Source organism: Choristoneura fumiferana, chromosome 12 (assembly GCF_025370935.1).
Source record: "Choristoneura fumiferana chromosome 12, NRCan_CFum_1, whole genome shotgun sequence".
Classification (NCBI taxonomy): Eukaryota; Metazoa; Arthropoda; class Insecta; order Lepidoptera; family Tortricidae; genus Choristoneura; species Choristoneura fumiferana.
In genome coordinates this window covers 11,089,200-11,116,649 of record NC_133483.1, presented here as the reverse complement: position 1 = coordinate 11,116,649, position 27,450 = coordinate 11,089,200, and the positions used below count along the sequence as shown (strand labels likewise).

Below are 27,450 nucleotides of genomic sequence, written 5' to 3'. Positions count from 1 at the left end.
CATATTTTCAAATAATAGGTCGATAATTTAAAAGCGCCATATAAATGTTTTTTAGGTTCCGTACCTTAAAAGGCTAAAAAAATGGAACCCTTATAGGATAACTTTGCTGTCCGTCCGTCCTCTGTCTGTCAAGATCCCTTTATCTCGTAAACGCGGTAAGGAATATATCGAGTTGAAATTAAAACTCTAAACTCAGGTCAATAGTCCCGAAAGCTGTGAAAAAATCACACTCTAAGTCAAGGCAATCAAAAGCTACAGTCGTTAAAAAGGTGTTTCCATACAAATTGCCTCAACAGAAAAAGTTATAGGTAGGTACTTCCGGCTGTCCTAGAAAATTGGAATTTTGCATAAAGGTAGCTCTTATAGACAATAAATAAAAAATCTGAAATATAATTTTACATGTCTGACTATATATCGTCGTATCCTACGATAAGAGCCACTATCACCATAAGGGCTTTTAGTTTTTATTGTAAAATTGAATTCTACACATCAAGATACATGTTTATAACTTAAAATTATAATTTTAATATTTTTTTATTAAATAGTAAAAAAATAATTTTAAAAAGCCACAATTACGTATGTCTCACTTCTAACGCGGAGTAAAGCCAGAAATACGCTGCTGTCCTTATTCGCCGTGCAAAAAGGAGACACGCGGGTGCGACGAGGGGGCGCAAGCGCCGTTTCGGCGGTACTCGGCGGACAGCGCCGGAAGAGTGGCGTGCATTCGTAATGCTTATTTCATTTGTAAGATCATCTATTTTTTCGTTAATTGACAATGAAAACCATAAAACGAATCGTCGAGGACTTACACTAGTGAAAATAGTTACAAAGGATGGCGCTGAACAAAAGAAGTAAACACCAAGTAAATTTAGCGAAATTGATTTATAAAGTTTTTTCATTATTCAGATTCTGTTTATTACTTATTTTAGGTTTACTTTTGTATTATTTATTTTTTTAGGTTACTTATTTATATATTTACATAGTTTAATGAAGAAATTCACACAATTTAATGAAGTAGTTAATATTACCTAGAATAAAGCCCGAACGGCTACTGCGGTCTTCTATCGCGTAATAGCTCAATTTTATTTGTATAGCAAATGTGTGGCCACAATTGCGGTAGTGTCCTTTTTCTATGTACGAATTATGTTTTGTTGAATTATTGCTCAAATATTCGCTTTTTAAAGATATATTTGGGCAGTTTACTAACATTTCGGCTTCATAGAATGAACATAATTGCTTTTTGATAACAATAATTATTTGGAAGGTGTGATTTTACATGTCTGATTTTTGGGTTCTTATGGCACTTGAGGCCTTTTTCGCTGTATATTTTGGCATTATTATATCTATTTACCTTCTAATTTCTTGTCAGTCGGCCAATAGGCTAGAATATTATTCTCTTATGGTTTCTTATAAAATTCGGCATGGTTTCTGTGACTGTTTTATTATTAATAATGTTATGCCTGTGCTTTTTAATTTATATTTACAGAAAAAATAAAACGAGAAGTCTCAAGTAGAACCTGAAAAGAACAAGATCTAGATTATTTGTTTAACAATCGGGACCATATTTTAGACAGTGTACCTAAGTTAAGAAAATAAAGATTACCTAAGCATATTTTTTTAAAGACATCGTTTCAGTATTTCTTATTATTTACAGACCGTCACAGACAACAACAGCGGGTTTGATGTTGAAACAAACCAAATTAATCGCAGATTTTTTTCAAAGCTACAACACATAAATAGAAGACAAATTGATGAAGACCGAATTTTAAATAAAACGAAAAAAAATATTGGTGATATAATTTTGAAAACTTTCCAGGAGCAACACCGAAGTTTTCTTCAACTTGAAAAAGTTTAACTTTCTGCTACTGCTGAATTGTTTTCGCCTGATGACATCACCGAAGAAAAAACTGGCGAAAATGTAGAATGTGCAATGATTAAAAGACAATTTTGGAGTTTAGCTCAATTCCGTGTCAGAATGAAAATTTTATCCTTGTAGAAAACAAAAAGAAACCGATGAAGTTCTAGATGATATAGTTATGCAGAGAGAAGAAATTATTCGTAATTTTTTCTTCGACGATGACATTATGCAAAAATAATTCAGTAGGTATAGGTAGTAGCGAGAAGTTGAAGGTTTTCAAGTTGACAAAAACTTCGGTGTGACTCCGGGAAAGTTTCCAAAATTATATCACCAACATTTTATTTTTTCGTTTAATTTGTACAATGATGGCTACTGCTTTTTAATGCATCTGAGTTTTATTTAAAATTCAGTCTTCATCAATTTGTCTTCTATTTATGTGTTGTAGCTCTGACAAAAATCTGCGCTGCGATTAACTTGGTTTGCTTAAACATCAAGCCCGCTATTGTTGTCGGTAACAGTCTGTAAATATTCAGTCAAAGTCAAAATATCTTTATTCAATTTAGGCTATAACAAGCACTTATGAATGTCAAAAAAAATCTTTCACCACATTAAGAAATAATGAAACGTTGTCTTTAAAGAAATGTAGTTAATCTTTATTTTCTTAACTTACACTGTCCAATATTTGGTCCCTATTACCAATTAATATACTTAGTTACGATTTTCGCGACGACTAGAAAACAATAACGACTTATATAATAAAAGGCGAATAGAGGGACAAGGAGTGTAGTTACAAATATTGCAAGAGCAAGCACGGACCCTATAAAAGTGAATAAAGACAAGTATCTTTGTATCAATCAAAAAATAAAATAAAAAAAACCCTGAAGGATTTCATGACTTTTTTACAACGTTACCTCATGAGAAAGGAGGTGTTGCTACTGCGGGTGATACAGACGATGAGAAAGAATAAGGAAAGATCCCCAATGAGTACTGAAGACTGAGTAAATAATAATGTGCAATTTTATTTTTATATTAAGAGCGTAGAGAATATTTTGAGTTTCAGAAGTTAAATATTTATTTTAAGTATGTTTTTTTTTAGTTTCACTTATGCTTCCTTAAATGGGACTTGTTTTATTTTAGAGAATCACTGTGGCTACGTACCTACGCTTTATGATTTAAAAAATCTTAGAAAATAAAAATAAAATATTTTTCTTATTTGCCACTTCTTTCTGTATTACAAGAAAAATACTAAAATTAAAAAAATGTTGAAACGCAAATATTTTAACAACTACAATTTGGTCCTAATGGTAGTTGTGGCCTCGAATTTTTCGACGATAAAAGGCACAATGTAGCTTATGGCCCTTTAAAACTCATTTAGTCCGACGAAAAAGGATTTAAAGGACAAAATCTATCTATAATGTATCATTAAGAACATAAATTTTGTTTTAACAGAACCCTAGAACCCTAATACACATTATTTAATTGCAAAATTATCAATTCGCTACTTATATTTTGAAAGAAACACAAAAATGCTTCTCCTGAAAAGTGAGCATTTTGTAATTGTGGCTCTTATCGTAGGATACGACGATATGTAATAAGTTAAATGACCCTAAATTGCGACATTTTGCTTTGAATTAAAAGGCTCATGCATAATCCCTCGCGAATATTTTAAAACGCTTGAAACAAATTCTATTTATTCTTATAAGTAGCCAATCAAGTACATAAAGAACCATCGATTTTTCGCCTGACGATCTGAATATAAGTTTCATCCCTATTTCATACAGGAAGAATTTTTTCGCGCGAACAAATATGTATTTATCCTTATCACGTGCCAAATCACCAGGTTCATAAAGAAATCGCTTATCTTCAATAATACGACAGATGCGTATTAAATTTCATCCCTATTTCTGCAATTCGATTTTTTAAAAAAGCTAAAATAAATATAGATTTTCTTCGCTCTAAAACTCCATAACTCGCGTTTTCCTTTCCCATAGATAAGATCAAACTAGATCGATTGTTCACTCTGGAAAGCTTCCACATAGCAAATTTCGTCGAAATTGGTACAGCCATTTCCGAGATTCCTAAAATAAATCAATAAATAATGCAAGAATTGCCTGTTTAAAGACATAAGATTTCCGATATCCCTGAAATCCATACTTATATAATATTATAAATGCGAAAGTGTGTTTGTATGTTTGTGTGTTTGTCTGTCTTTCACGCCCTAACGGAGCGACGAATTGACGTGATTTTTGGCATAGAAATAGTTTATGGGCCCGAGAGTGACATAGGCTACTTTTTATCCCGGAAAAATGTACAGTTCCCGATGGAACAGCGCGCGATATCCGAAAACCACGCGGGCGGAGCCGCGGGCAAAAGCTTGTAAAATATAAATATACAAGAATTTCTCGTTTAAAGATAGGTATAAATACTTATTACTCGTACCTACGAACTCCTTTCTTTTATTTTTCCTTTTTTTGATGTAGATATATAAAATTCATATAGTGCCTAGGTTAGTTTTCACTGCGATATCTATTATTAAATAACTGTGTTTATTATTGAAGTTACAGACTGTTAAGTACATAACATAGGTAATAATGTAAAACCAGGAATGGAACGTATGGAAGAAAATGAATTTTGATAAAAAAATATATATACCCTTCCGCTTCCGTGATCCGTGATCCGACAAAGAAGTGGATGCCATTTTCACAACATAGGTTAGCTGGTAATTTAAATATTTACTTGTATTTACTGATCCTGTCAGTTATGAAACAAATACTTTTATTTATTATACTTTAATAATTATTCTTGCATATCAGGTTGCGTAAAATTAATCTTCAAAAATGATATTTTTAGTAAAAGTTATCTCAACTTGTTTTAGCCAGAGAAAAAAGACAATAAGAAAGCAGTTAAAATTTACCTATATTCGTTTCAACGTCGGAAGACAGATTCTTAACACCCCTGTCTGTACTTCATCTGATCTTTCTTTGATACCATAACGTTTTGAACACTAGCCATGGCCGATGTATAAAACAGTAAATAATCACAGTTCAAAAATTCTGAAAATTACTTACAAGGGTGTTCAATAAAATCAGTGGCGTAGCTACCAAGGGGCTAGGCGGGGCAGTGCCCCGGGGCCCTCAAGCTCAGGGGGCCCTCGAAATTCTGCTTTATAGCTGATGATAAAGTTGCTTAGCATTTTTAAAGTATTTGTATATATAATGATTTTACTTCAAAAAACCTTACCAGTTCTGATAGCAGAGGGCCCCATTTTTTTATTTGCCCCAGGGCCCTAGGTTACCTAGCTACGCCACTGAATAAAATGCCCAATTATCTGATGAAATATATTGGAACGATTATTAGTCACGGACGGAATGTTAAATACTCGAAAAACATAAAATCTTATATATTCAAAGAAAATTAATTTAGGTTTAAAAATCAATAGATACAAGCTTTTTAGGTTTAAAAATCAGTAGATACAAGCTTTTTTGCTAATTGTACTGTTTTCTCACTATTGTATGTATTGCCATCCTATCCACACCACACATCCAGGCCGATTAGATAGCTGAAAGTAGGTTAAATTCGACTTGCAAGATTGGGTGACAGCTTCTTTACAAAATATAATAATTATGAACATTGCACGTTAAATAAAAGATTATAAAATAAAGTAAAAATAATGTTTTTTTTTATTTCATTCTAAAATATATACCAAACCCCTACCAGTATACATACCAAATATATATCGACGGTTGAAAGGTGAAATTGACTAAGCGACATTTTTTAAGATAGTGAGTTATGTTGATGTTCGAAATAAGTTAATTTTTCTCTAGAATTCTTGTGTATTTGTTTATTTTGAAGATCCTGGAACGACTCTAACGATTTCAATGAAATTTGATATGTAGGGGTTTTCGAGGATGATCAATCGATCTAGCTTTAACGCGAACCAACCTCGGTCGCCGGTTGTTGTTTTACTTTATGTGTACTTGTGTAAATATGAGTACATATATTTATTATATTTTGCTGTATGAAAAATTCACAATCTCTTCCTATATTACGTGGAAAAAAAGTTACATGAAGAAATATTTTTCAACTCACTACCTATTCGAAAAGGATGTGTTTCTCCTTTAAAATCTGGCTGGAAAAAGGTTTTGAAATTTGAACGTGACGATACTCAAACTTTTTACCCGACTTCACGGAGGAGGATATTTTTAACTCTTCGTTACATTTGTGGTTCAAAATAAGAACAGGTTCCAGTGCGACACTCGCGCTAAACAATAACTTGCCAACCTTGCATGACAAAAAAACCACTAACTTTGATACAAAACGTATGTAGAGTAAAAAAGGGTGCTGAAACTCAAACTGCTAATATCTTTAGTCAATTCAGACTATAACACGCAGGCACTTTAGAATGTCAAAAGAACGCAGCAAGAATCGTAACGAGGTAAGCGTTAGATATGTCTTCTTGATAATCAATTTGAATATTGTAGGTATATGTTTGATTGGTCATATTAAAAAAAAATGAAATTTTTAATAGAAGAAAAACAACGCTACGCATCGGACACGATGGTCTCGGCGTTTTTGTCTTCGGCAAACAGTTTAGGTACGTTATCCCTCATTGAGAAAGTTCTAAATCCATCACTCCGTGACTTTGAGTTAACGTACTTTTTGTCTAAAGCCAAAGACGCTTGGAAGGTAGCCTGTCCAGGCAAAAAATTACCTCTTAACAAACAGTGTCAAAACTTTGGGCAAACCTATCCCCGGGTTTACTCTCACCTAGTAGTAGTCACCGCTTATAGTTCTTTTCCTGGTTTTTGTAATTTATTCTATATATTGTGTCTTAATATATATTATTATTTCTCATCCACTCAAAGGTTGACTGGTAGAGATCCCTTAAAGGGATAAGTCCGCCTTTGTACAAGTATCTTAAAGTTTGTCAGTTGTATTTTGTTAATTTTCTTTGTACAATAAAGAGTTTACATACATATATACATACATTATTATTTAGTAATTAGTACTTGCCAAAAAAATTTTTGCACACCTTTTTAGATATGTTTGAGCAGATGGTTAAAATGGTTACACTGAACACACCTAAAAAGGTTTTCATTAGAATTGTTGATTCAAAATGTTGTCACACCTTTTGCAGATAGACTTTGAACATGCATCGGTTAATAATGATAGGTAATAAATTTATTTCAAAACTCAAGGCTTCATATCAAAGTTAGGTACCATCAGCCAAATATGTGGTCTACCACCCTAAAGTTGATAATCGTTTGCATGTTATAAAACAATAATGCCAATAGACGTGTCTGTCAACTTGAAAGTTCGACTTTAGCGACATATTCATTTGATAGGAACTTGTTTAAAAATTGATAGACCACTTATTTGGCTGATGGTACATAATCATAATCAACATAAAATTATTAAATGTCAGAGTAAGTAGTTGCCTTACTTCTAAAATGATAATGCATTGAAACCACAATAAAATAATCTTGAAATAGATTTATATAGGGGTGTTGAATCAAACTAACCCAACGATTTTCTGAAACATTACGGCTTGATTTCAAAACACCTTGTATCTATACACGCGGTAGCGTGTCAAGTCAAGTTTAAGCTGACAGAACTGGCAAGCAGCACCGTGTGTAATTTTATCCGAATGTAATTTTACCCGAACCATTTGGAGCCACTTTTGACCCCCTCATAACTTACAAACTATTTTACATAAACATGTCGAATTTGGTTCATTTAATGAGACTTGTGAGATACATTTGTTCTCCAAATTACATAAACATACCTCAAACGGTTATTTAGATATTAACATACAAAAATCGACATTTTTATCACTAACTCACCTATCTATCAAAAGTAATCAAAACTCTAACCCAGTTCCAGGTGAACTAGACAGTTCAAATTTGGCATCCCGATAGGTAGTGGGGTGAATACAAAGGAATTAATCAGAAACTAGTAATTTTTTATCATTTTATTATAATTTTTAAATTAAATTATTTCTGCACAAAAAGTGGATGGTGGTAAATCCCACCAAAACATAAATGTGAAATGAGAGCCAAATTCAATATTATGATATATGCCTTGATTGTTGACCTTAACGACAAAAGAAGTGGATCTAAATGGGTGCCAAGTTCAATGGTCAGTCCTAAAATTTATTTATAACAAAATAAAATATCTTATAACAACTTAAAATATCGTTTCTTCTAATGACTTAGGAATTATCGTAATATTAATATGAAAGCCTACGGTCGGACTTGGCTAGTTTTTTATACGAATTATATTTATAGCCTTCGCAAGTTGAAAAGCTGTTATTTCTTATTTTATTCTTCCGAAAATTTGGCTTACTGGTAGAAACTAGCCATCAAACATAGGGATCTTCCATGACTGTTTTAGTAGGTAGGATATTTCAAGTTTTTATAAATTATATTGTTATAAATAAATATTAAATATTTTATATTGTTATAAATAATTTACAGGACTGACCATTTAAACTTGGTGCCCATTTCATCATCATCATTCATTTCTGTTCATTTTTTTTTTCATTTTTGTCATTTCTTTTGTCTTTAAGGTCAACAATCGAGGCATATATCATAATATTGAACTTGGCTCTCGTTTCACATTTATGTTTTGATGGGTATTTTTATCTAAATTCACCGACCTTTTTTTCATTCTTTCATAAGTAATTTCAGGCGCAAAAAATATTAACTTCAATAAAGATTAAAAAAAAATGTTTTTGAACGTATACTTCATTTATTAATTGAACTCAAATTTTCGGATAGTTCCAGCTCCAGCATTTATAGCTTAGCCAAATTAAGCTATGGTGGGACCGTCAACCTTGTATCCATCAAAGCCAGCGCTGTATTTAGTGATGTACGTGTTGCCATCATCGCCGATGTAGGAAGTCTCTCCTTCAGTGACGAGGACGTGGCCACTGCCGCCGGGTATTGGGACCAGGCGGCCACGCTCGGAGACCACGGTACCCTCGGCGGTGACGTAGCGAAGGGCGTACTGGCCAAACTCGTCATGGATCTCCTCGTGCTGAAGAGCTGGGAGTGCCCTGCGAGCTGCTGCTGATTCCACTGAACTGCGAGGGATCCCCATCGCCATTGAGGCGGCCACCAGGCAAGATAAGAGAAGGACCTGTAAGGAAAAAGTAAATTAATATAACCATAATCATTCAAACAACTTCTCTATTACCGACCTGAGATGGAAAAAACTCTCGAAAAAGAATCAGATTGTTAAGGTTCTTAAAATAAATAAATGCGCTCTATCTCCATAAAATTCAATTCCAGGAAGCTTCAGCACAAAAAACTAAGTTCGTGATTGTCTATTGTTTTATTCTCCTTGTAACATCAATATGATATTGGTTACAAAACAAGTTGCTTCAAAACTAGCGAACAAATTTATAAATCGAATTTAGTTTTTAATATAAAATAATTACTTACGGTCTTCATTTTGATTCTTGAAGAAAAAGAGAGTCAAGTGTGGCTAATACCATTCAAACTGATGCTTATATACAAAAATAAGTGCCAAAACATATGTCATTAGTACTTTTCCCTTGATTACTTCGAACACGAGAAACTGGTTTTAATTATCAAATAGGTCTTGCATTATAAAGATTTTAAATTATTTTTGTTAATGCCTAAAGTAATGACTACGGAACCCGAGCATTGACATCAGAAAATCATTATCTACTAATTAATATAATATTAAAAGTAACTAGAGTCGGACCTAAAGCAATCAAACTCATAAATACTTGCATTATAAACTCATTTATTAATTTATGTAATTATTATACAAGTTATGCACGGTTTCAAAATTTAAAATAAAATTAATATAATTGTATAAATAGCTTCAGTTTTTAACAACCATGGTCACTTACTCAACTGCCTGAGTTAAAACAACTACATAGTTCTAAGCAGTTCCATCATGGTAAAACATACTTTCACTATATTTTAAACATAATACTGTTTTTAAATCATCGCTTGTTTTACTGTTGATATTTTAAATTTAGTTTGTTTGTATTCTGATCATTATTCGTCACATAATTTTACTCTGCAGATTTTTAAACAATGTATTGTTTTTATTTCAGGTTTCCAAAGCTGTTCTTGTATTTCTCTTCGGAGCATCAGTAGCTTATGGTACAATTCTGCCTAGACTACACCCAGCCCCACATAAAGTTGCTGTTCAAGGATTTATGTCAAAAGGATGCCCTTCTGCACCAGAACTAGCGCCACTGATATGCAAGTTCTTGCAGCCAAGCATGAGACTACCTTACAAGCCTCAATTGATAGAGCCCATGACATATATACCTCCACTGGTTGTTGAGAACTGCGAAACTCCTCAATTGGAAATGGAAATTGAATTACCGCGGCTGGTACCAGAAAAGAAGCCAATTGTTATTCCCGAAGCACCATCACTGCCACCGATCACGATACCGCAGTTTCCGATTCCTGTGATGGTGGAAAAACCAGTTCCGCCGCCGGTACCAATTGTCGAACCTTGTGAACCAGAATTTATTCCAGAAAGGCCTGTTGTAAGCATTCCTGTTCCAACAGTCGTTCAAGTTGAGCCTTGTCTTGATGACGTGGTGCCGATGGAACCTGTTGTGATTCCGCAGCCTCCTGAATTGCCACCTTTTGTTATGCCCGAACTTCCAGTGCTCGTGCCTGCACCTCCTATGGATGTCGCACCATGCCCCGAAGATGAACCCATCCATATCGTGCCAGCCCCAGAGCACATTCAACCACTTGCGCCAATGCCGGCTCCCCCGCAGTTGCCTCCAGTTCGTTTACCCGAACTCCCAGTGCATATTGAAATTCCTCCTCGACCAATAGTTTCACCTCCAGTGATTGTTGAAGACCCGTGCATTACTGAAGACATTGCGGTGCCACATCCCGCGCCTGTGCTTGTACCTCATCCTTCACGATTACCTGAACCCGTTCAAGTGGCATTTGAAGAACCCATTCCAGTCCCGATTTTTTCGGATCCTTGCGAGCCGGCTTTGCAGCCAGTAGTTAAGATGGGAGGTCTTCCACCTTATTTTGTTAAGCACCCATTCTTTCACCACTTTCGACCAATGAAGAATGCTGGGATTCCATCTCTACCGATTTTACCTTTCAAGAAATGAATACCCAGTTTTAAATAAATGATCAAAAATACCGAAAATTTGTGTTGTTTGTATTTGACTGATCACATACACTGTTATAGCCAGTTTTATATTGTGATAAATAAACCGCAGCTGTTAATCAATGAATCATTATTTTACGATTAGGTAAAATTTGTTTTTGGTGAAAAATTAAATGTGAATACAAGCTTTTTTTGCTGAATATGCTTTTTGTTGACTGTATCCGCATTGTCATCGAAACTACATAATATCCGTGCCAAGTTCGTCCTGTGCAGACAACCTTGGCTGGACCAACATACAGATTATTGTATTGTCACCGAACTTACATGGGATCTCAGGAAGGTTTACTCGAATAAACGATACTTATACTAGCGACGCACCCCGGCTTCGCGCGGGTGTAGTTTTTTTGAAAGGCAACTAAAAAACGTGAAGTAAGTAACTTTGATTAGAGATCGATTACTTGTCGAGACTGACTGATTCAATATCGATATCGCCCAGACAAAACTACTGAAGCTAAAAACTTGAAATTTGGCAAACTTATTTCTTGAAGGTCACATGGAACACATAAAGAAGGAATTTTACAAAATTCTCGCATGATAGGGAATAAAATAGGTTCTATGACTGTCTATGATATTAAGACTTGATATTTGGAACATATTATTATATTTCTAAAGTGGCATTATGGAAGTACACTAAATGTGGTATTTCAAAATTCCACGAGATATAAAAGTAATATGTTAAAAACGAACTGACTAACTTATATCAAAAATTGATATTTTACACATGTGGTCCTTCAGAGTCATTAAGGTGCATTTAGAAAGAACTTAAGAACAAGGGATTTTCTCAATACTAACTACTTACCTGATACAGGAGAATGTCTTGATATTGGCACATAAAATATTCCTTGATAGTCATTGAGGTTTACCCACTAAGAAGAGATTTTTCTAAATTCCCACGGGATAGGGAATAAAAGGTTATTTTAAATACGAACTGACTAGCTGGATATAGGTACCTAGAAACTTGATAAACTAACATGCACCTCTACACAAGCAAGTCAAGCAAATCACGCGCAACCATTAATAGTAGATTGTACACCGAGGGGATAAAGCACTGTATTACGAGTATGTCACGGGCGCGATATTGAATCCTGAGCGTAACGCAGAACTCCAGATTTAACTCCCGAGCGTAGCGCGTTTACTAATGTTTCGGCGAAAACCGTTTGGCAACCTTTAATTTCCCAACTGTTTAATATTTCTGAAACTAAATATTTCAGGATTTTTATAAAACTAACCTAACCTAACCTAACCTAAACGGTTCTACGCGATGGCCCTGAAATAAATCCTGAAATATGTATTTACAGTTTTACAGTTGCGAAAAGGTAGTACCCGGGACTCAAATGGTTCTACTAAAGGTTCGTCTGTACTATGGAGTATTGTGTACATATCGAAATCTACGCAAACGAAGTATATATATATATAATCAATTGGATCTAGCTTGGTCTTATCTTATCTGAGAAAACGCATATTATCGAGTTTTAGCCCGAGCAAAGCTCGGTCACCCATTTACTAGAGATAAATATAAATACTGCATAAGGAAAATTATAAAAACCGATCAAGCGAGAGTTGGTCGTAAGAAAAAAATAAATCTATGTAATTTGTCTGTGTCAGCGGCTGTGCTTTATGAATTACAGGTACCATCAGCCAAATAAGTGGTCTACCGATTTTTAAACAAGTTCCTATCAAATGAATATGTCACTAATATCGAACTTTCAAGTTGACAGACACGTCTATTGGCATTATTGTTTTATGACATGCAAACGATTATCAACTTTAGGGTGGTAGACCACAGATTTGGCTGATGATACAATAGAGGAAACTGAATCATGTACTAAGGACCTTTTCTAAACATGACATTAGTAGGTAGCACAAAGGTTGCACCCTGGTACGTGATTCAGTTTCTTCAACTGTACTTAGGTAGATATATTTAGTCAGTTTGATGTTTAGAAATATCGTACAGAATCCTCGGTGCATGAGTCCAAATCGCACTTGACCAATTTGTTTTTCATTCCATTATTTTATAATATACCAGCAGGTTTTTTTGCTGTTGCTTTACGTATGAAGTTTACACGTAAATATTGTACCATCAGCCAAATATGTGGTCTACCACCCTAAAGTTGATAATCTTTTGCATGTCATAAAACAATAATTCCAATAGACGTGTATGTCAACTTGACAGTTCGACTTTAGCGACGTATTCATTTGATAGGAACTTGTTTCAAAATTGATAGACCACTTATTTGGCTGAGATGATATATATATATATACTATCTATATACTCGTAATCTATACTAATAATATAAAGAGGAAAGATTGGGATTTTTGGATGTTTGTTACAAATTAACTCAAAAACTACTGGACCGATTTTAACAACTCTTTCACTATTAGAATGCTAAATTATTTTAAAGTGCCATAGGCTATAATATTTATTACCAGAAAAAATGAAGTGTAAAAAAGTTGCCATAAACCATGTATGCGCTGTGGAAACTATTGATGATAGACCAAAAAAATGTTCTGCAATATTAATGAATATAATCAGTATCTACAAAAAACTTCGCAATACCATATTATGTCCAACTATTGTAGTTATGTCACTACAGCTACTTTTTAGGGTCTCGGAGCCAAAATGGCAAAAACGGAATCCTTATAGTTTCGCCATGTCTGTCTGTCTGTCTGTCCGTCCGCGGCTTTGCTCAGGGACTATCAATGCTAGGAAGCTGAAATTTTGCACGGATATATATGTAAACTATGCCGACAAAAAAGTACAAAAAAAAAGTCAAAAAAAATTTTTTTAGGGTACCTCCCATAGACGTAAAGTGGGGGTGTTTTTTTTTCTCATCCAACCCTATAGTGTGGGGTATCGTTGGATTGGTCTTTTAAAACCATTAGGGGTTTGTTAAGACGATTTTTTTAATTCAGTGCTTTTTGCGAAATATTCAACTATAAAGTGCAAATTTTCATTAAAATCGAGCGTCCCCCCCCTCTAAAATCTAAGCTGGTGGGTGGAAAAATTTGAAAAAAATCACGATGGTAGTAACATCAAGGAAAACTATAACGGCTAAGTTTGCTGGAGAATTATTAGTAGTTTATGAGTAAATAGCAGCCTAAGGTATAAAATATACCTAAACTTGGAAGATTCCGTATAAAATACGAAATCCTTAGTAAAATATTACTTATTTTTTCCTAATGGCTACGGAACCCTATTTTGGGCGTGTCCGGCACGCTCTTGGCCGGTTTTTTTTTAAATTTTTTTTTAATTTTTTTTTTAGAGTTGACTGATATGCCGACTAAAATTTGACCATGTTATCCATACCTTTGTATTAATCCTTATCCAAATAAATAGTTTTTTTCAAGATGGTTTCAATACCTGTAAATTACATTTTGAATTATTTAAATCGAACATTCCATTAAAAAGATATTACGAATGTTATAGTTATTTGTGCAAAAAGAGAGCAAAGTCGTTTTTTGGTGCGAGTGTTGATTTTGAATCCCGAGCAAGCGAAGGATTCTACGATTGAATCACGAGCGACAGCGAGTGATTCTAGGTTAGGATCCTGAGACCAGCGAGGTATTCAAACACACGAGATGCAAAAAAACTTTGGTCTCGTCTCGTGTGACACATACAACTATTTACCTGAGCAGCGAGAATATTTAAGTTAAAGGGAAAAATAAAACCACATATATTTAGAAGACAAAAAATACCAAAAACTTTAAAATATAATCCGATTGTTAAGAAATAAATAACAGTACTTACTTAATCATAATTATTTAAAACTTTTTCTCAAAAATGATTCATACAGTCGCCATTACATCTTTAAAAAGTCACTTAAGAATACCAGACAACGATCAAAAGTCTCCGGTAAGTAGACAGGTTTTGAATATGGAATGAAAATGTATTACAAATCTCATACTCGTAACATCATACTTTTTAATACTGCAAAAAACTTCATCTTTAGGTCATTAAAAAGGCGGAACAAAAAATGTATAATTTTTTATAAAAATAAACCTTTACATTTGATTTTATTACAATTTCTATTATTTTACTTGCAAATTCATTCAATTTTACAAATATTTAATCCAACTTCAAGAGATAGGCAGTATACCAATATTCAGTATACGGAACGATTTTATTTAAAAAAAAAACAAGAGCAGCGGCTTTCGTACAACGAGGTTGCATACCTAAGAGTGAGAAAATTGTAACATTTCGGAAATATTTCGCTGTCATAAAATTCACTATGTTTTTTTTTAATTTCACCTCGTGTTTTTGTTTTTCAATTTGTCCTTATTATAATTAATTCATTATTGACATATATTTAATGCTAAAGGTCAACACAGTATTTTTTTATATGTTGGTATAATGCTTCTTGCTTAGTTAATAAGTAAAAAAAAAAACTTAGAAAAAGTAAACTTGAGCGGGATATTCGTTCATTTACGCTCGTTTTGTTTGCTCATTTATCTTTGTAGTTTTTTAGTTTATATTTGAGAAAAGCAGTACTGTGCTTCGAACAATAAGTGTTATACTAAATAGCTTTAGTAATGCACTATATACTTAATATATAACAGACGTTTGTAATTTTGATTTCATATATGTACCCGAACGTTTGTTTGTTTCTTTTAGGTCTACAGAACTTAGTATATCGACTTTATCCTATCTCTCGCTTTTTTATATTGAAGTAAAAGTGACAGATCAAAGTAAAGTTCAAATATTTGGAATTCATTGAATGGACCCAGCACTGTCATCAGCATTAAAAAAAAAGCTACTTTGTCTCACGGAGTGAGCAAAATGCGATTTTGCACACTGATTTGCATTTAAGGTACGTTGACGCGCCCCGCCCCGGCTTCGCGCGGGTCGGGTGTTGTTTTTGGGAAATGGCGCTGCAAAATGTGTGTGAAGTGATGTGAAAGGGTCATAAAAACGGGACTCTGTTACTAAGACTCCACTGTCTGTCTATCTGTTTGTCACTTGGCTGTATCTCATGAACCGTGATAGCTAGACAGTTGAAATTTTCACAGATGATCCATTCCATTTTTGCTAATGTCTAATGTTGTATAGGTACGGAAGTCGTGCGGGTCGGCACTTGGCCGGTTTTTATTTTGACCGTGCGAAGCCGGGGTGGATCGCTAGTAATAAATATGTGGTCTAAGACGGAGCACGCTCATCTAGTCCTCTGTATACTATTATATTAATATGCCATATTTATAGCACTTTTTTTGCACGTAAATGTTCAACCTTAAATTTCGACGACGAAGTGTACCTACATGGTGGGTGTAGGTTTAAGGGTGGATTGATGAACTGGTAAAGGTCACAGGATTCCATTCGACGCGAGCGGCTGGTGCCGGACCTGTCATTGTGGCGTTCTGTGAGGGAGGCCTACATGCCAAGTAGTGATAATAAATAAATAAATAAATATCACGGGACAATTCACACCAATTGACCTAGTCCCAAAGTAAGCTTAGCAAAGCTTGTGTTATGGGTACTAAGCAACGGATAAATATAATTATATAGATAGATACATACTTAAATACATATTAAACACACCCAAGACCCGAGAACAAACATTCGTATTTTTCATACAAATATCTGCCCCAACACGGGAATCGAACCCGGGACCTCAAGCTTCGTAGTCAGGTTCTCTAACCACTAGGCCATCTGGTCGTCTATAGTATAATTAAATTAATAATATATAATGATGATGATAACAAATTTTCTGTTTATTATGACTAAAGTTAACTGTGATTGATTTCTCAATAAATCTTATTTTAGATGCTTCATGTCTCATGAATCTTTATTCTTCTATTTCTTTATTACCAGGATGTAACTACAAGCACTTAAGTAGGTATTTCATTAAATTGATGATAAAATATTATTTCTAAATTAGACAGGTACAAGTTATAAGTTCATTTAATGATACCTAACGTAATCATTATGGTTCCGTACCGAAAATATTTTGAGAAATTGAACCCTTGGGTAGTTTAGGCAGTTTTAAGTTATTGTTCGTACATCCTTTGGTTAAAAAATATTCTCGACCACGACAATAGTAAATTGTACAACACGTGCATTAGATAGAATATAAAAGCGCGCATTTAACAAGTGCCTTTATACCCACCAAAGCCGCAGGCGAGGGTTGATAAAGTATTCGAAGGTAAAATGAGTTTAACGAGTTATACTCTGTTTTTCCCTTTTTTGCGAGTAAATTAAACAGCCAAGTTTTTATTTTTCATGCATTGCTACATATTTCTATAATAACTTAGTGCAATTGTCTAGTTTTAGTTATAGGTATATTATAAATCGACGATAGGATAAATAACTTTTTTTTTTAATTCCATCGGTTGTAGCTGTTAACTGACGCCTGATTGCCTTAGTCTTACTTAGGTGAAAATTTTATTTTTTGCACGGAACATATTATTTGCTGTTATAAACGAGCAATTCTTGTGTATATATTATATATATTATATATTTCAGGGTCGTGGGTTCAAACCTCGGCTCGCACCTCTGAGTTTTTTCGAAATTCATGTGCGGAATTACATTTGAAGTTTACCACGAGCTTTGCGGTGAAGGAAAACATCGTGAGGAAACCTGCACAAATCTGCGAAGCAATTCAATGGTGCGTGTGAAGTTCCCAATCCGCACTGGGCCCGCGTGGTAACTATGGCCCAAGCCCTATTGTTCTGAGAGGAGGCCTGTGCCCAGCAGTGGGACATATATAGGCTGTGATGATGAATTTTAGGCAGCCTGCATCAAGAATAAATACGAAATCAATGAAGAGATGAAAAATGAAAACAAAATTATCTACTACTTTTTTTTTATTCGACTGGATGGCAAACGAGCAAGTGGGTCTCCTGATGGTAAGATATCACCACCGCCCATAAACATTTGCAACACCAGGGTTATTGCAGATGCGTTGCAAACCTAGAGGCCTAAGATGGGATACCTCAAGTGCCAGGAATTTCACTGGCTGTCTTACTCTCCACGCCGAAACACAACAATGCAAGCACTGCTGCTTCACGGCAGGATTAGCGAGCAAGATGGTTTTGGTTTAGCAATGATTTAGCAATTTAGAAATATCACAGTAATAATACATCCATCGATCTTCTCCAAATCTCCTTTCGTGCAGTTCAGAGTAGATGCTAATTATCACTTTAGGGGATAATTTTGTTTTTTACTTCTTTCTGTCAACCATTGTATTTTTAACTTATTTATTGTATGTAATAAAAGTTTAAAATGCAATTTACACACATACCTGTTAATACATGAACGGAACCCTTCAATAAAATAAGCCTAATCACACTTGTTTTTCCAATGCAGTGTTAGCGCAAGAAGGTATTTTGCTTACCTGATAATGAGTAGGCTACTGGTTTACAATTAGTCTTCCTTAAATCAATTAAACAAATTGAGCAGTTAAATATAAATGGGCGAAATTTCTTTTAATCTACACTTGGGCTCTGATAGTCTAACGCAGTGATCATGGTAAGTGTTTGTTATCAACTATAAGTACCTAATTGCAAGTTCACTTTTACAACGATTATTTTACTTTTCTACATCTGTGTATGTTTGAAAATTTCACGAAGCAAAAAAGATATTTTCCAAAATGCGTGCAAATTTTATAAAAATTGTTATTTTTTCAGATTACGAGTGTGGCTTTGCTGTTCCTCTTCGGGACGACCATATCGTCCACCCAGTTTATATCAAAGCTTAGTCCGTTACCCTATGAAATCGCTGCAATACCAAATACGCAATCAAGTGGATGCCCGACGAGTTCTGAGTTAGCACCACTAATTTGCAAGCTTATACAGCAAAACATAGACTTATACTTTAAGCCCAAACTGATCGTATCTTCAACGTATATTCCACCTATTCACGTAGAAAAATGCGATACGCCACAATTGCAAATGGACATTGAATTACCAACGCTGGTTCCAGAAACTAAGCCTTTAGTTATTCCTCAACCACCTGAACTACCACCGATGACAATTCCGCAGTTCCCGGTTCCAGTGATCATTGAGGAGCCTCCAAAATCAGACGAGCCATGTGAATCCTCAGACGTTTCACAAGGCTCAGCTGTGAATAATCCAGTAACGCCGGCACACTCGCCGATGGAACTGCCCATTCTACCTCAAATCGCAGAACAACCGAAGCCTGTGGAGCCTGAGATTTATTACACACTGATGGAAATCCCACAACCTCCTGAATTACCTGCGTTCACAATGCCTGACCTTCCCGTTATTGTTGAACCAGCACAGTCAATAATTTCCGCTCCATGCCCAGAATCAACTCCAAAGCCCATACCCATACCAGCTGCTCCGGAGCTAAGTCCTGCAAGCTTACCGAAGTTCCCTATTTATTTTGATATTCCTTCCGGACCAGTATTGCCACCTACGGAGATGAACCTTCCAGAAATCGATAGCAACTTTGTTGAGTACGAACCTATTTCAGTTCCACAACCTCCTGAATTGCCGGCGTTTGTTATGCCCGAGCTTCCTGTACTAGTCGTAGAACAAGAACAATCGACAGTTGTCGAGCCTTGCCTTGAAGATAAGCGAGAGCCTATTGTGCCTATTCAGGAGTACATTCAACCAGTGGTTGCGATTCCTCAACCTCCTGAACTACCAGATTTTGTTATGCCGGATCTTCCCGTACAAGTCATAGAACAAAATCAACCTATAGTCAATGAACCTTGCCTTGAAGATATGCCAGCGCCTGTTGTGCCTATTCAGGAGGACTTTCAACCATTGGTGGTGATACCTCAACCGCCTGAACTACCAGAGTTTATTATGCCGGAGCTTCCCGTTGTACAAGTTATGGAACAAAAACAACCAACTGTTGCAGAGCCTTGCCTTGAAGATAAGCCAGCGTATGTATTGCCTATTCCGGATTATATTCCGTCAATGCAAGCGATTCCTCAACCTCCTGAACTACTAGAGTTTGTTATGCCGGAGCTTCCTGTAGTACAAGTTATAGAACAAAAGCCACCGACAGCTGCAGAGCCTTGCCTTGAAGATAAACCAGCGTATGAATTGCCTGTTCCGGAGTATATTCCGTCAATACAAGCGATTCCTCAACCCCCTGAACTACCAGAGTTTGTGATGCCGGAGCTTCCCGTAGTACAAGTTATAGAACAAAAACAACCAACAGCTGAGGGGCCTTGCCTTGAAGATAAGCCAGTGCCTGTTTTGCCTATTCAGGAGTACATTCAACCAATGGTAGTGTTTCCTCAACCTCCAGAACTACCAGAGTTTGTTATGCCGGAGCTTCCCGTAGTACAAGTTATAGAACAAAAACAACGGACAGCCGAAGAGCCTTGCCTGGAAGATAATCCAACGCCTGTTGTGCCTATTCAGGAGTACATTCAGCCAGTGCAAGTGATTCCTCAACCTCCTGAACTAAAAGCGTTTGTTATGCCGGAGTTTCCCGTCCACGAAATGGAGCAAGATCTTCCCGTGGCACCTACCCCGTGCCTTGAAGATCATCTAGCTCCCATTGTGACAATCCCACAATACATTCAATCGCTACCAACAATACCCGCGGCTCCCGAGCTACCGCCAGTAAATTTGCCAGAGTTTCCCGTTCATGTAGAAATTCCAACTGGGCCAGTCCTGCCTGACATGCATATTCTTTCGCCACCTAAAGAACCTTGCGCCACTGAAGAACTAGAGGTACCTCAACTTGAGCCAATAAGTATTCCTAAAGCTCCCAAATTACCAGAGTTCATTGTGCCCAATTTTCCTCTTAAAATGACTATTGCTGAGCCTGCCATGCCACAGCCTACTTTTGCTAATGAACCATGTGTATCATATGGAAAACCAGTGATCCCAGTTACTACCATGCATGAACATAACCCATTTTTTGAAAAGCATTATCCATCCTACGTTTTTGTCAATAATAAAAAATTCCAAGAGCCAAATAAGTTTCTGGTGCCAAGCAAATCAATCGTTCCACAATTTTTTCCTGCTATGACGGAGTATATCATTCCAAACATAGCTTCAGATCGTTTCAGATCTTTGCAAAACATTGACGTCCTCCCTCCATCAGTCTCACCTTGTCCTTAAACAAATCATCCACGGATTTTTAATTAAAATACTTATACGAATTTTAAAGAAACCACTAAGAATTGATTTTATTCTTATTTTACAAAAGATAATTTCCTATTGACTCCTGGTTTTGAAGTTAAACGTTATTGGCTGGTCGGGTTTGTTGATCAGAAGGGTTTGTATTCCAAGTTCGTCACCAATCCAATCAAAACTATATTCGCGGGTCATCTGCAATAAGAAACAATATTTATATTCTTTAACAATTATAGTTTGCCAGTAGTTTTTAAGAATGTTTAGAGTAGTCATCGCCTAATACTGTATGAGATTGTAATCGCGTTAGTAGTAATTAATAATAACTTAATAAAATTCTATTAATTCATTATACTAATGTTGTTATCATTTAAAATTATAGAAACAAGTGTTGTAACCTGCTAAAAAACACTAATTATTTAACCTCCTAAACGACTACCTAATGTTACTTACATCAAAGTGATACTCGTACTTTTTTTTACTAATACAATTTGACAGGCGTGGAAAATACTCGTAGACTGAAGTTGTACAAACTTATTTTAGTTTTCATTGTTTTTACAATTTCTTATCTATAGTTGGATATCAAGAATAATAATAATAATAATTCATTGGCTATTATTATTTAATTTGTAATTTGTAGATTGTAGATTAGTACCTAGTTGAATTCTTCTATATTCTTCCTAAGGGCCGTCTTGCAGGAAAAAATAAATCTAGATTTAGTAGTTAAACCTGGCTTAAGCTTGAAAGTTCCATACATTTTGACACTACTAAACTGAGCTTAACGCAAACTCGAGATTTATGTGTTTCCAACAAGTAGCCATTAGTTGTAGGTGGTTGTTATCCCAATAAAAACTGACAGAAAACTGGCCAAGGACTGAAGTTCAACTGAAGGTCGTCTACGTGACGTATATGCAGTTCATATTATGCAGTTAGTGATCCACGACATTTCGTCACTACTTTGAAAAAATCTCGTATCTAAAATCAATATGTCAACAAAATTGAACCTTGACTTAATGCTGATAAAGTCCACTCAGAAAAATTATCTATTTTGAGGTAAGAGTTTTTTTTAAAAGAAGTGACGATTTGCAAAATCATTAAAAAGCTGATGGAGCCTACCTACTTCATATTTTACGTGAAAAAGTTTCGTGATTTACAAGTTAAACATGCAACAGAATCATTAACGATAATTACCCGAATCAGTGTAATGCACATGTTTTGTTCAGCTAATCTCCTGGCTATGCACGAACGAGGTCCGAACCCAAATGGTAAACTGAGGAAGGGGTGTATTTTCCCATATTCTGACGATTTGCGAGCCCAACGGTCGGGATTGAATCGTAGAGGATCTTGAACATTTTGTGGGAGACGACATGCAACCATATTTTGGGTTACTATGACAGTCTGAAATTTAAAACTATATATAGTGTTACTAATGTACATCGGTAAGGCAAAGATAGTTTACTTTTGCTCATAAGTTGGCTCTTAAATTTTTGTTAAAACATTTCATAATTATAATATTTTTTATTATTTTTTCACTTATTTTATTTCACTGTGAATTTTGATTTCATTGTTAAATATCATGCTAATTATTATTTTATTATGTTTTAAACAATTTCACGTAGCTGTAATGAAATAAAAATTCAAACAATTTTATGGAATCTTAAAAAAAATTACCGAAATAAAGGATATTAAAATATTTAGTAGCATATCAACGTACCCCTTTAGGAATAAGGAACCCTTTCAGAACAATGTCTTTCTGTAGTAATCTACCAACACCTATAGACACTGGGTTTAGTCTTAAGCTTTCCTTAACGCAACTTCTTGCATAATGTGCTTTTGACAAAGCTTCATCCGTTAACACTGAGTCTTTATACGGCAGAATTGTTGCAGTCTCTTTGTAAAGTTGTTCTTGACATTCTGGGTTGTTTGCGAGATGATATAATGCAAAACTTGTTGCATACGCTGTCTGTATACAAAAATAAATAAACATGATGAGAAAGGAAAGCAATAAATTTGTTGATATTACTTTAAAACGTACCGTGTCAATAGCTGCCATTAGGATATCGACCATCATGCCAACTATATCCTTCAGATCTATGTTGGGCTGTCGTTGAAATGATCCCAGAAGTGATTTGTCTGAAATATCTATTTCGTGTTCAAAGTAGTGCATTTTCTTTAAAACTATTCCTTTTGCTACCCTGAATGAAAACATAGTAAATTGTATTAAAATGTCAACATATAAAAAAAAAGTTAATGACAAAAAATCATTAAGTATAATTATTATTGTTACTTTTACGGTCATCCCGTGAAAACCACGGAGCACGGAATGCTGAGGACCTGGGTTTGATTCCCAGCGCTGGTCTCTTTTTCTGGTTTTTCTGTGCATCCATGTCTCCGTTTGTATTTTCGATATTCATTATAATGTCTAGCGAGCAATTCTTTTTTTTATTAATTTTCCAATTCACCCCTCATAAATGGGTCCGCGTTTAAAAAAAATATTTATTTACGTTAGGGACATAATGTATGTTTTGTTTATGGGTCACCACTTGCATAAATGTGTATGTTTAAATTCAGTCAGCGCAGTAGTTCCGGAGTAATTTGGCTGTGATAGACTGACGTACACGAAAGTGTTTAGTTTTTTCCTTTTGAGGTATTGAAGCTTAAAAAGGGAATTAAAATCGCTAGCGAAATATTATGAGTAAAATTAGTTTGACCAACAGTACGTACCTGGGCCAAACAACTTTTTTACCTACACTAATCTGTCATCGACATTTTTCAAACAATTGCAGATTTTTGTAAGTAAACAGGTTTTTTTTCTGTAATTTGATAGATGGTGTACATGAATACATGCCATCCTACGTAAGTTCAACCTATTAAACCATGAAATATCTTGGTGAAAGTACGTTTTTTTGGTACCGCCAGAGACAATTTTGGTAACGCAGGAGACGCCCAAAGTGTCGGTAAAATAGTTGATTGGCCCACTTACCGCAATAATATTGATTACAAAAATTACATACTTTTCTAAATATTCTTGCGATTCAGCTAGTTTTCTATAAAGAGGGGTTTTAAAGAACCTCCAAAGAACACCTTTGTCCAATTTCATTATTCCGCAGTTCGAGCCGAAAGCAGCTGCTATCGTTTTGCTGCTACGAGAGTTGACATCTTGTTCTTCACTGGAAAAACTATTGAAGCGCTCGTTGAATGCCACCTTTCCTATAACTGCAAACAATTTTGATGGTCAAGTAGAGTAACTACCTTAGTATAAAGTTTTTTTTTTACAACAACAGTACCTAGCGATGCATACCTAGGTAGGCTACCTAGGTAACCTACCTAGGTTAGTTCTGGCCTCGGGGGACTAGCTAGAGCTGGCGGTTATCTCGCGCAAAGAATACTTGTAGGTATAGCTATACAAAGAGGTAATGCGGCCTGCGTTTTGGGGTCCATACCAGCGACCTGGTTGCCTTATAAAATAATGCTACCTAGGTATTAAGCTAGTTAATAATTGAATTAGTCAATGTCAGAATCATTATCAAAATACCAATATACTTTATAAGCTTCAAATAATTATGTAGGAATATGTGATAGACCGCGAGCTGCGAGCTGTCGCTAGGCCTCCAACAAGATGGAGCGACGACCTGGTTTTAAGATCGCGGGATCGCGTTGGATGCGGAAAGCACAAGACCGGTCTGAGTGGAGAGCCTTGGGGAAGGCCTATGTCCCGCAGTGACGAACGTCTTTCGGCTGACATGATGATGATGATGATGATGTGAAACACTACCACGTAAAGTGGCTTTAAGCCATGGTATAGTCTAGAGGCTTGAACTGTGAACTTGCATCTTTGAGTTTTTCAGAATTGACTTATGCGCGAAATTAAGTTTGAAATTTTACAATTCCTTGGCGAAGAAAAAAAATATTATAAAATCCACACAAGTACATATGTTTGAAAAGTCAAGCCTGCCCTGGGCCCGCGTGGAAACCGCATCCCAAGCCATCTCATCCTGAGAGGCAGGCTATGATCAGCAGTGAGTAGTATATCTGCCAGCGATTATATTTACATCTTTAGTTATGTGTGACTGACTATAAAGTTTAATAAAAGTCTGTAAAAGTAAATAGATAATTTGAACTAGCTAGTCTAGTAGCTAGTGAAAACGCGACAAATCGGAGTACCTCCGCTTAGATCGTAATCCTAAAATCGTATTTTCACAACTCTGAAGAGTGTATTTTGAACTGACTTCAAAAAGGAGGAGGTTCCCAATTCGACTGTAGGTACATATGTTTTTCAAAACTCTGAAGAAAGGTTATGACCGATTCCAGTGAACCTTTTGAGCATGTAAATGTTAGTACCATGAATTACCTTCCAAGTTTAGTCGGCTCAGATAAGTTAAGAAATCGTCATGTTCCGTCACTTTACTTGTTCTTGTCCATTGCACGAAATCTCTGACTACTTTGTCCGTAGACTCAATGTGCCCCTTAACGCTTTGAGGACTCGTGAAATTCTTTTGAAATGTACTTCTAAGCCTCCACCATTCTGGACCGTTTCTGAAACGTTATGTTTAAATATTCGTGAAGCTAGTGGGGAATATAAAACCAGCATAATAAGCTACACTTTTTGTTGACTATAAATACTTCGTGGGCAACCCCTGCCAGAGTACAGTCACCAGCATTAATATCTGCCACAGCGGAGCGTGCAAAAATATCCGATACGTCCTTCCGGCCTTAGAAATAGAGTCGTATCAGACATTTATGCAAGCTTGTTGTGATGATATTGGTGCTGGTGACAGTAACCTAAAGTATGTTTAGTTAAGTTGAAATTTTATCATGTTTGATACGTAATATTTCCAAAAGCGCTCAATAACCAATTTTTCTGTCTTTCATAGTCGGGGATCGTTCTTACCTTTGTTAGCACCATATAAAAAAAAACTTTCAGCCTTGATACTATGACGAAGGTCTGGCTCGACTGAGATCTGGCTCTATTGCCAGTGCTGGTTTTAGGACTCCCAGCGCCCTGAGCGAGATTTCCACGGCGCCCCCGACTTTTGGGAATTTTATAGAAAGTAGGTATAGACTTCGCTAATTGAGCGAGAGGATAAAAGGGGCGCCTGCCGCCCCTTCTTTAAGTCCGGCGCCCCGGGCGGTCGCCCCACCGCGCCGTACCCTAACGCCGCTACTGTCTTTTGGATTGTCATACTATCTACCTACATACATACAGTGCCAAATCTACTTAATTCCGTCCACTAGAAGTGGATGAAATGTGACTTCCAAGATTTGACTTTAACAAAAATTACAAGTAGATAAAATAAGAGCTTGTAAAAACATAGTAGTTATACTTATAAACAGATCGTAGGGCAAGTTGACTTATACCAATATTATGACCACGAACCTACCTATCTCAAGCCTACAGTACACTACACCAACACCCGAGCTCAATTCCATAGCAAATTTTGGATTCTGGTTGATTGACCCTTACGTGGAAAGCAATCCGCCAGTGTTATACACCTCGGGTTTCCCGAGTCTGTAGTGTAACATGGCCACATGACTCCTCCTGGCCGGATACCGGTCGTCCTGCCGGAACACCGCCTCTATATCCTCAGGGTCGTATACGTGCACCACCCTCACGCCAGGAGTCTCCCTGACAAGTTCACCATAGCGACGCCAATTCAGCCAAGCGTTTTTATCTAGCGTCTCCGCGTTGTAATCACCTAAAAATACTACGCTGTAATTAATCCATAATTAATTAATCACAACACAATCTAAAAGTCAGCGGTATTTTTATAACTGTAAACTTACCGCCTCCCAGGCCAACGTGGTACCTATTTCGATAAACCCAAAGTTCACAAGTATGCAATATGTGAATACCTAAAGTAGGTAAGTACCTAATGCACCTATATATGCGTATAATATCATAATGCTAAGCTGTTAGCTATCGTTCCTTGTAGCAATACATAATGTAAAGTCTAACCCTGGACCAATGAATTTCAAAAATTACATATAATTAAAAATTAAAGTATTTTTTTTTCTGCGTATAGATCTACTTAGTAGATTTTAAGAATTCCTTCGTAATACAGAAAGCTGTACTAAATAATCATAGATTAATTTAATATACCTATGCCACTAGGTACGGGAAAATGCAATAGTATCCTTCGGGACACAGACGAAGTTACCGATAATTAAGTACTAAGACCTAATACCATCATCATTCCAGCCTATATACACACAGGCCTGCTCTCAGAATGAGAGGGCTTGGGCCGTAGATCCCACGCGGGCCCAGTGGGAACTTCACACACACCATTGAATTGCTTCGCAGGTATGTGCAGGTTTCCTCACGATGTTTTCCTTCACCGTAAAGCTCGTGT

General features: G+C 35.9%; 4 protein-coding genes across 4 annotated transcripts; 2 read left to right on the top strand and 2 right to left on the bottom strand.

The window, feature by feature from the left end:
• Window positions 1-8,569: 8,569 nt before the first annotated feature.
• LOC141433322 (uncharacterized) lies at window positions 8,570-9,404 on the bottom strand. The gene is made up of 2 exons (XM_074095307.1): window positions 9,304-9,404; window positions 8,570-8,998 (listed from the first exon to the last, which is right to left on the bottom strand). The coding sequence occupies exons 1-2, from the start codon at window positions 9,310-9,312 to the stop codon at window positions 8,669-8,671; spliced, it is 339 nt and encodes a 112-aa protein (XP_073951408.1). The 5' UTR covers window positions 9,313-9,404; the 3' UTR covers window positions 8,570-8,668.
• Window positions 9,405-9,695: 291 nt separating this feature from the next.
• On the top strand, window positions 9,696-11,026 carry LOC141433316 (uncharacterized). The gene is made up of 2 exons (XM_074095299.1): window positions 9,696-9,790; window positions 9,951-11,026. Exons 1-2 carry the CDS (start codon window positions 9,788-9,790, stop codon window positions 10,986-10,988), a joined length of 1,041 nt encoding a protein of 346 aa, XP_073951400.1. The 5' UTR covers window positions 9,696-9,787; the 3' UTR covers window positions 10,989-11,026.
• A 6,933-nt stretch (window positions 11,027-17,959) lies between these two features.
• On the top strand, window positions 17,960-21,189 carry LOC141433314 (uncharacterized). Its single transcript, XM_074095297.1, has 2 exons — window positions 17,960-18,509; window positions 18,668-21,189. Exons 1-2 carry the CDS (start codon window positions 18,507-18,509, stop codon window positions 21,086-21,088), a joined length of 2,424 nt encoding a protein of 807 aa, XP_073951398.1. The 5' UTR covers window positions 17,960-18,506; the 3' UTR covers window positions 21,089-21,189.
• dib (Cytochrome P450 302a1, mitochondrial) lies at window positions 21,127-26,796 on the bottom strand (the record flags this gene model as incomplete). The annotated part of the gene is given in 7 exon segments (XM_074095298.1): window positions 21,127-21,298; window positions 22,292-22,498; window positions 22,815-23,063; window positions 23,136-23,295; window positions 24,115-24,316; window positions 25,452-25,636; window positions 26,565-26,796. Coding segments are annotated over 7 exon segments (1,349 nt in total), but the record flags the coding sequence as incomplete, so codon positions are not given.
• Between the last annotated feature and the right edge of the window lie 654 nt (window positions 26,797-27,450).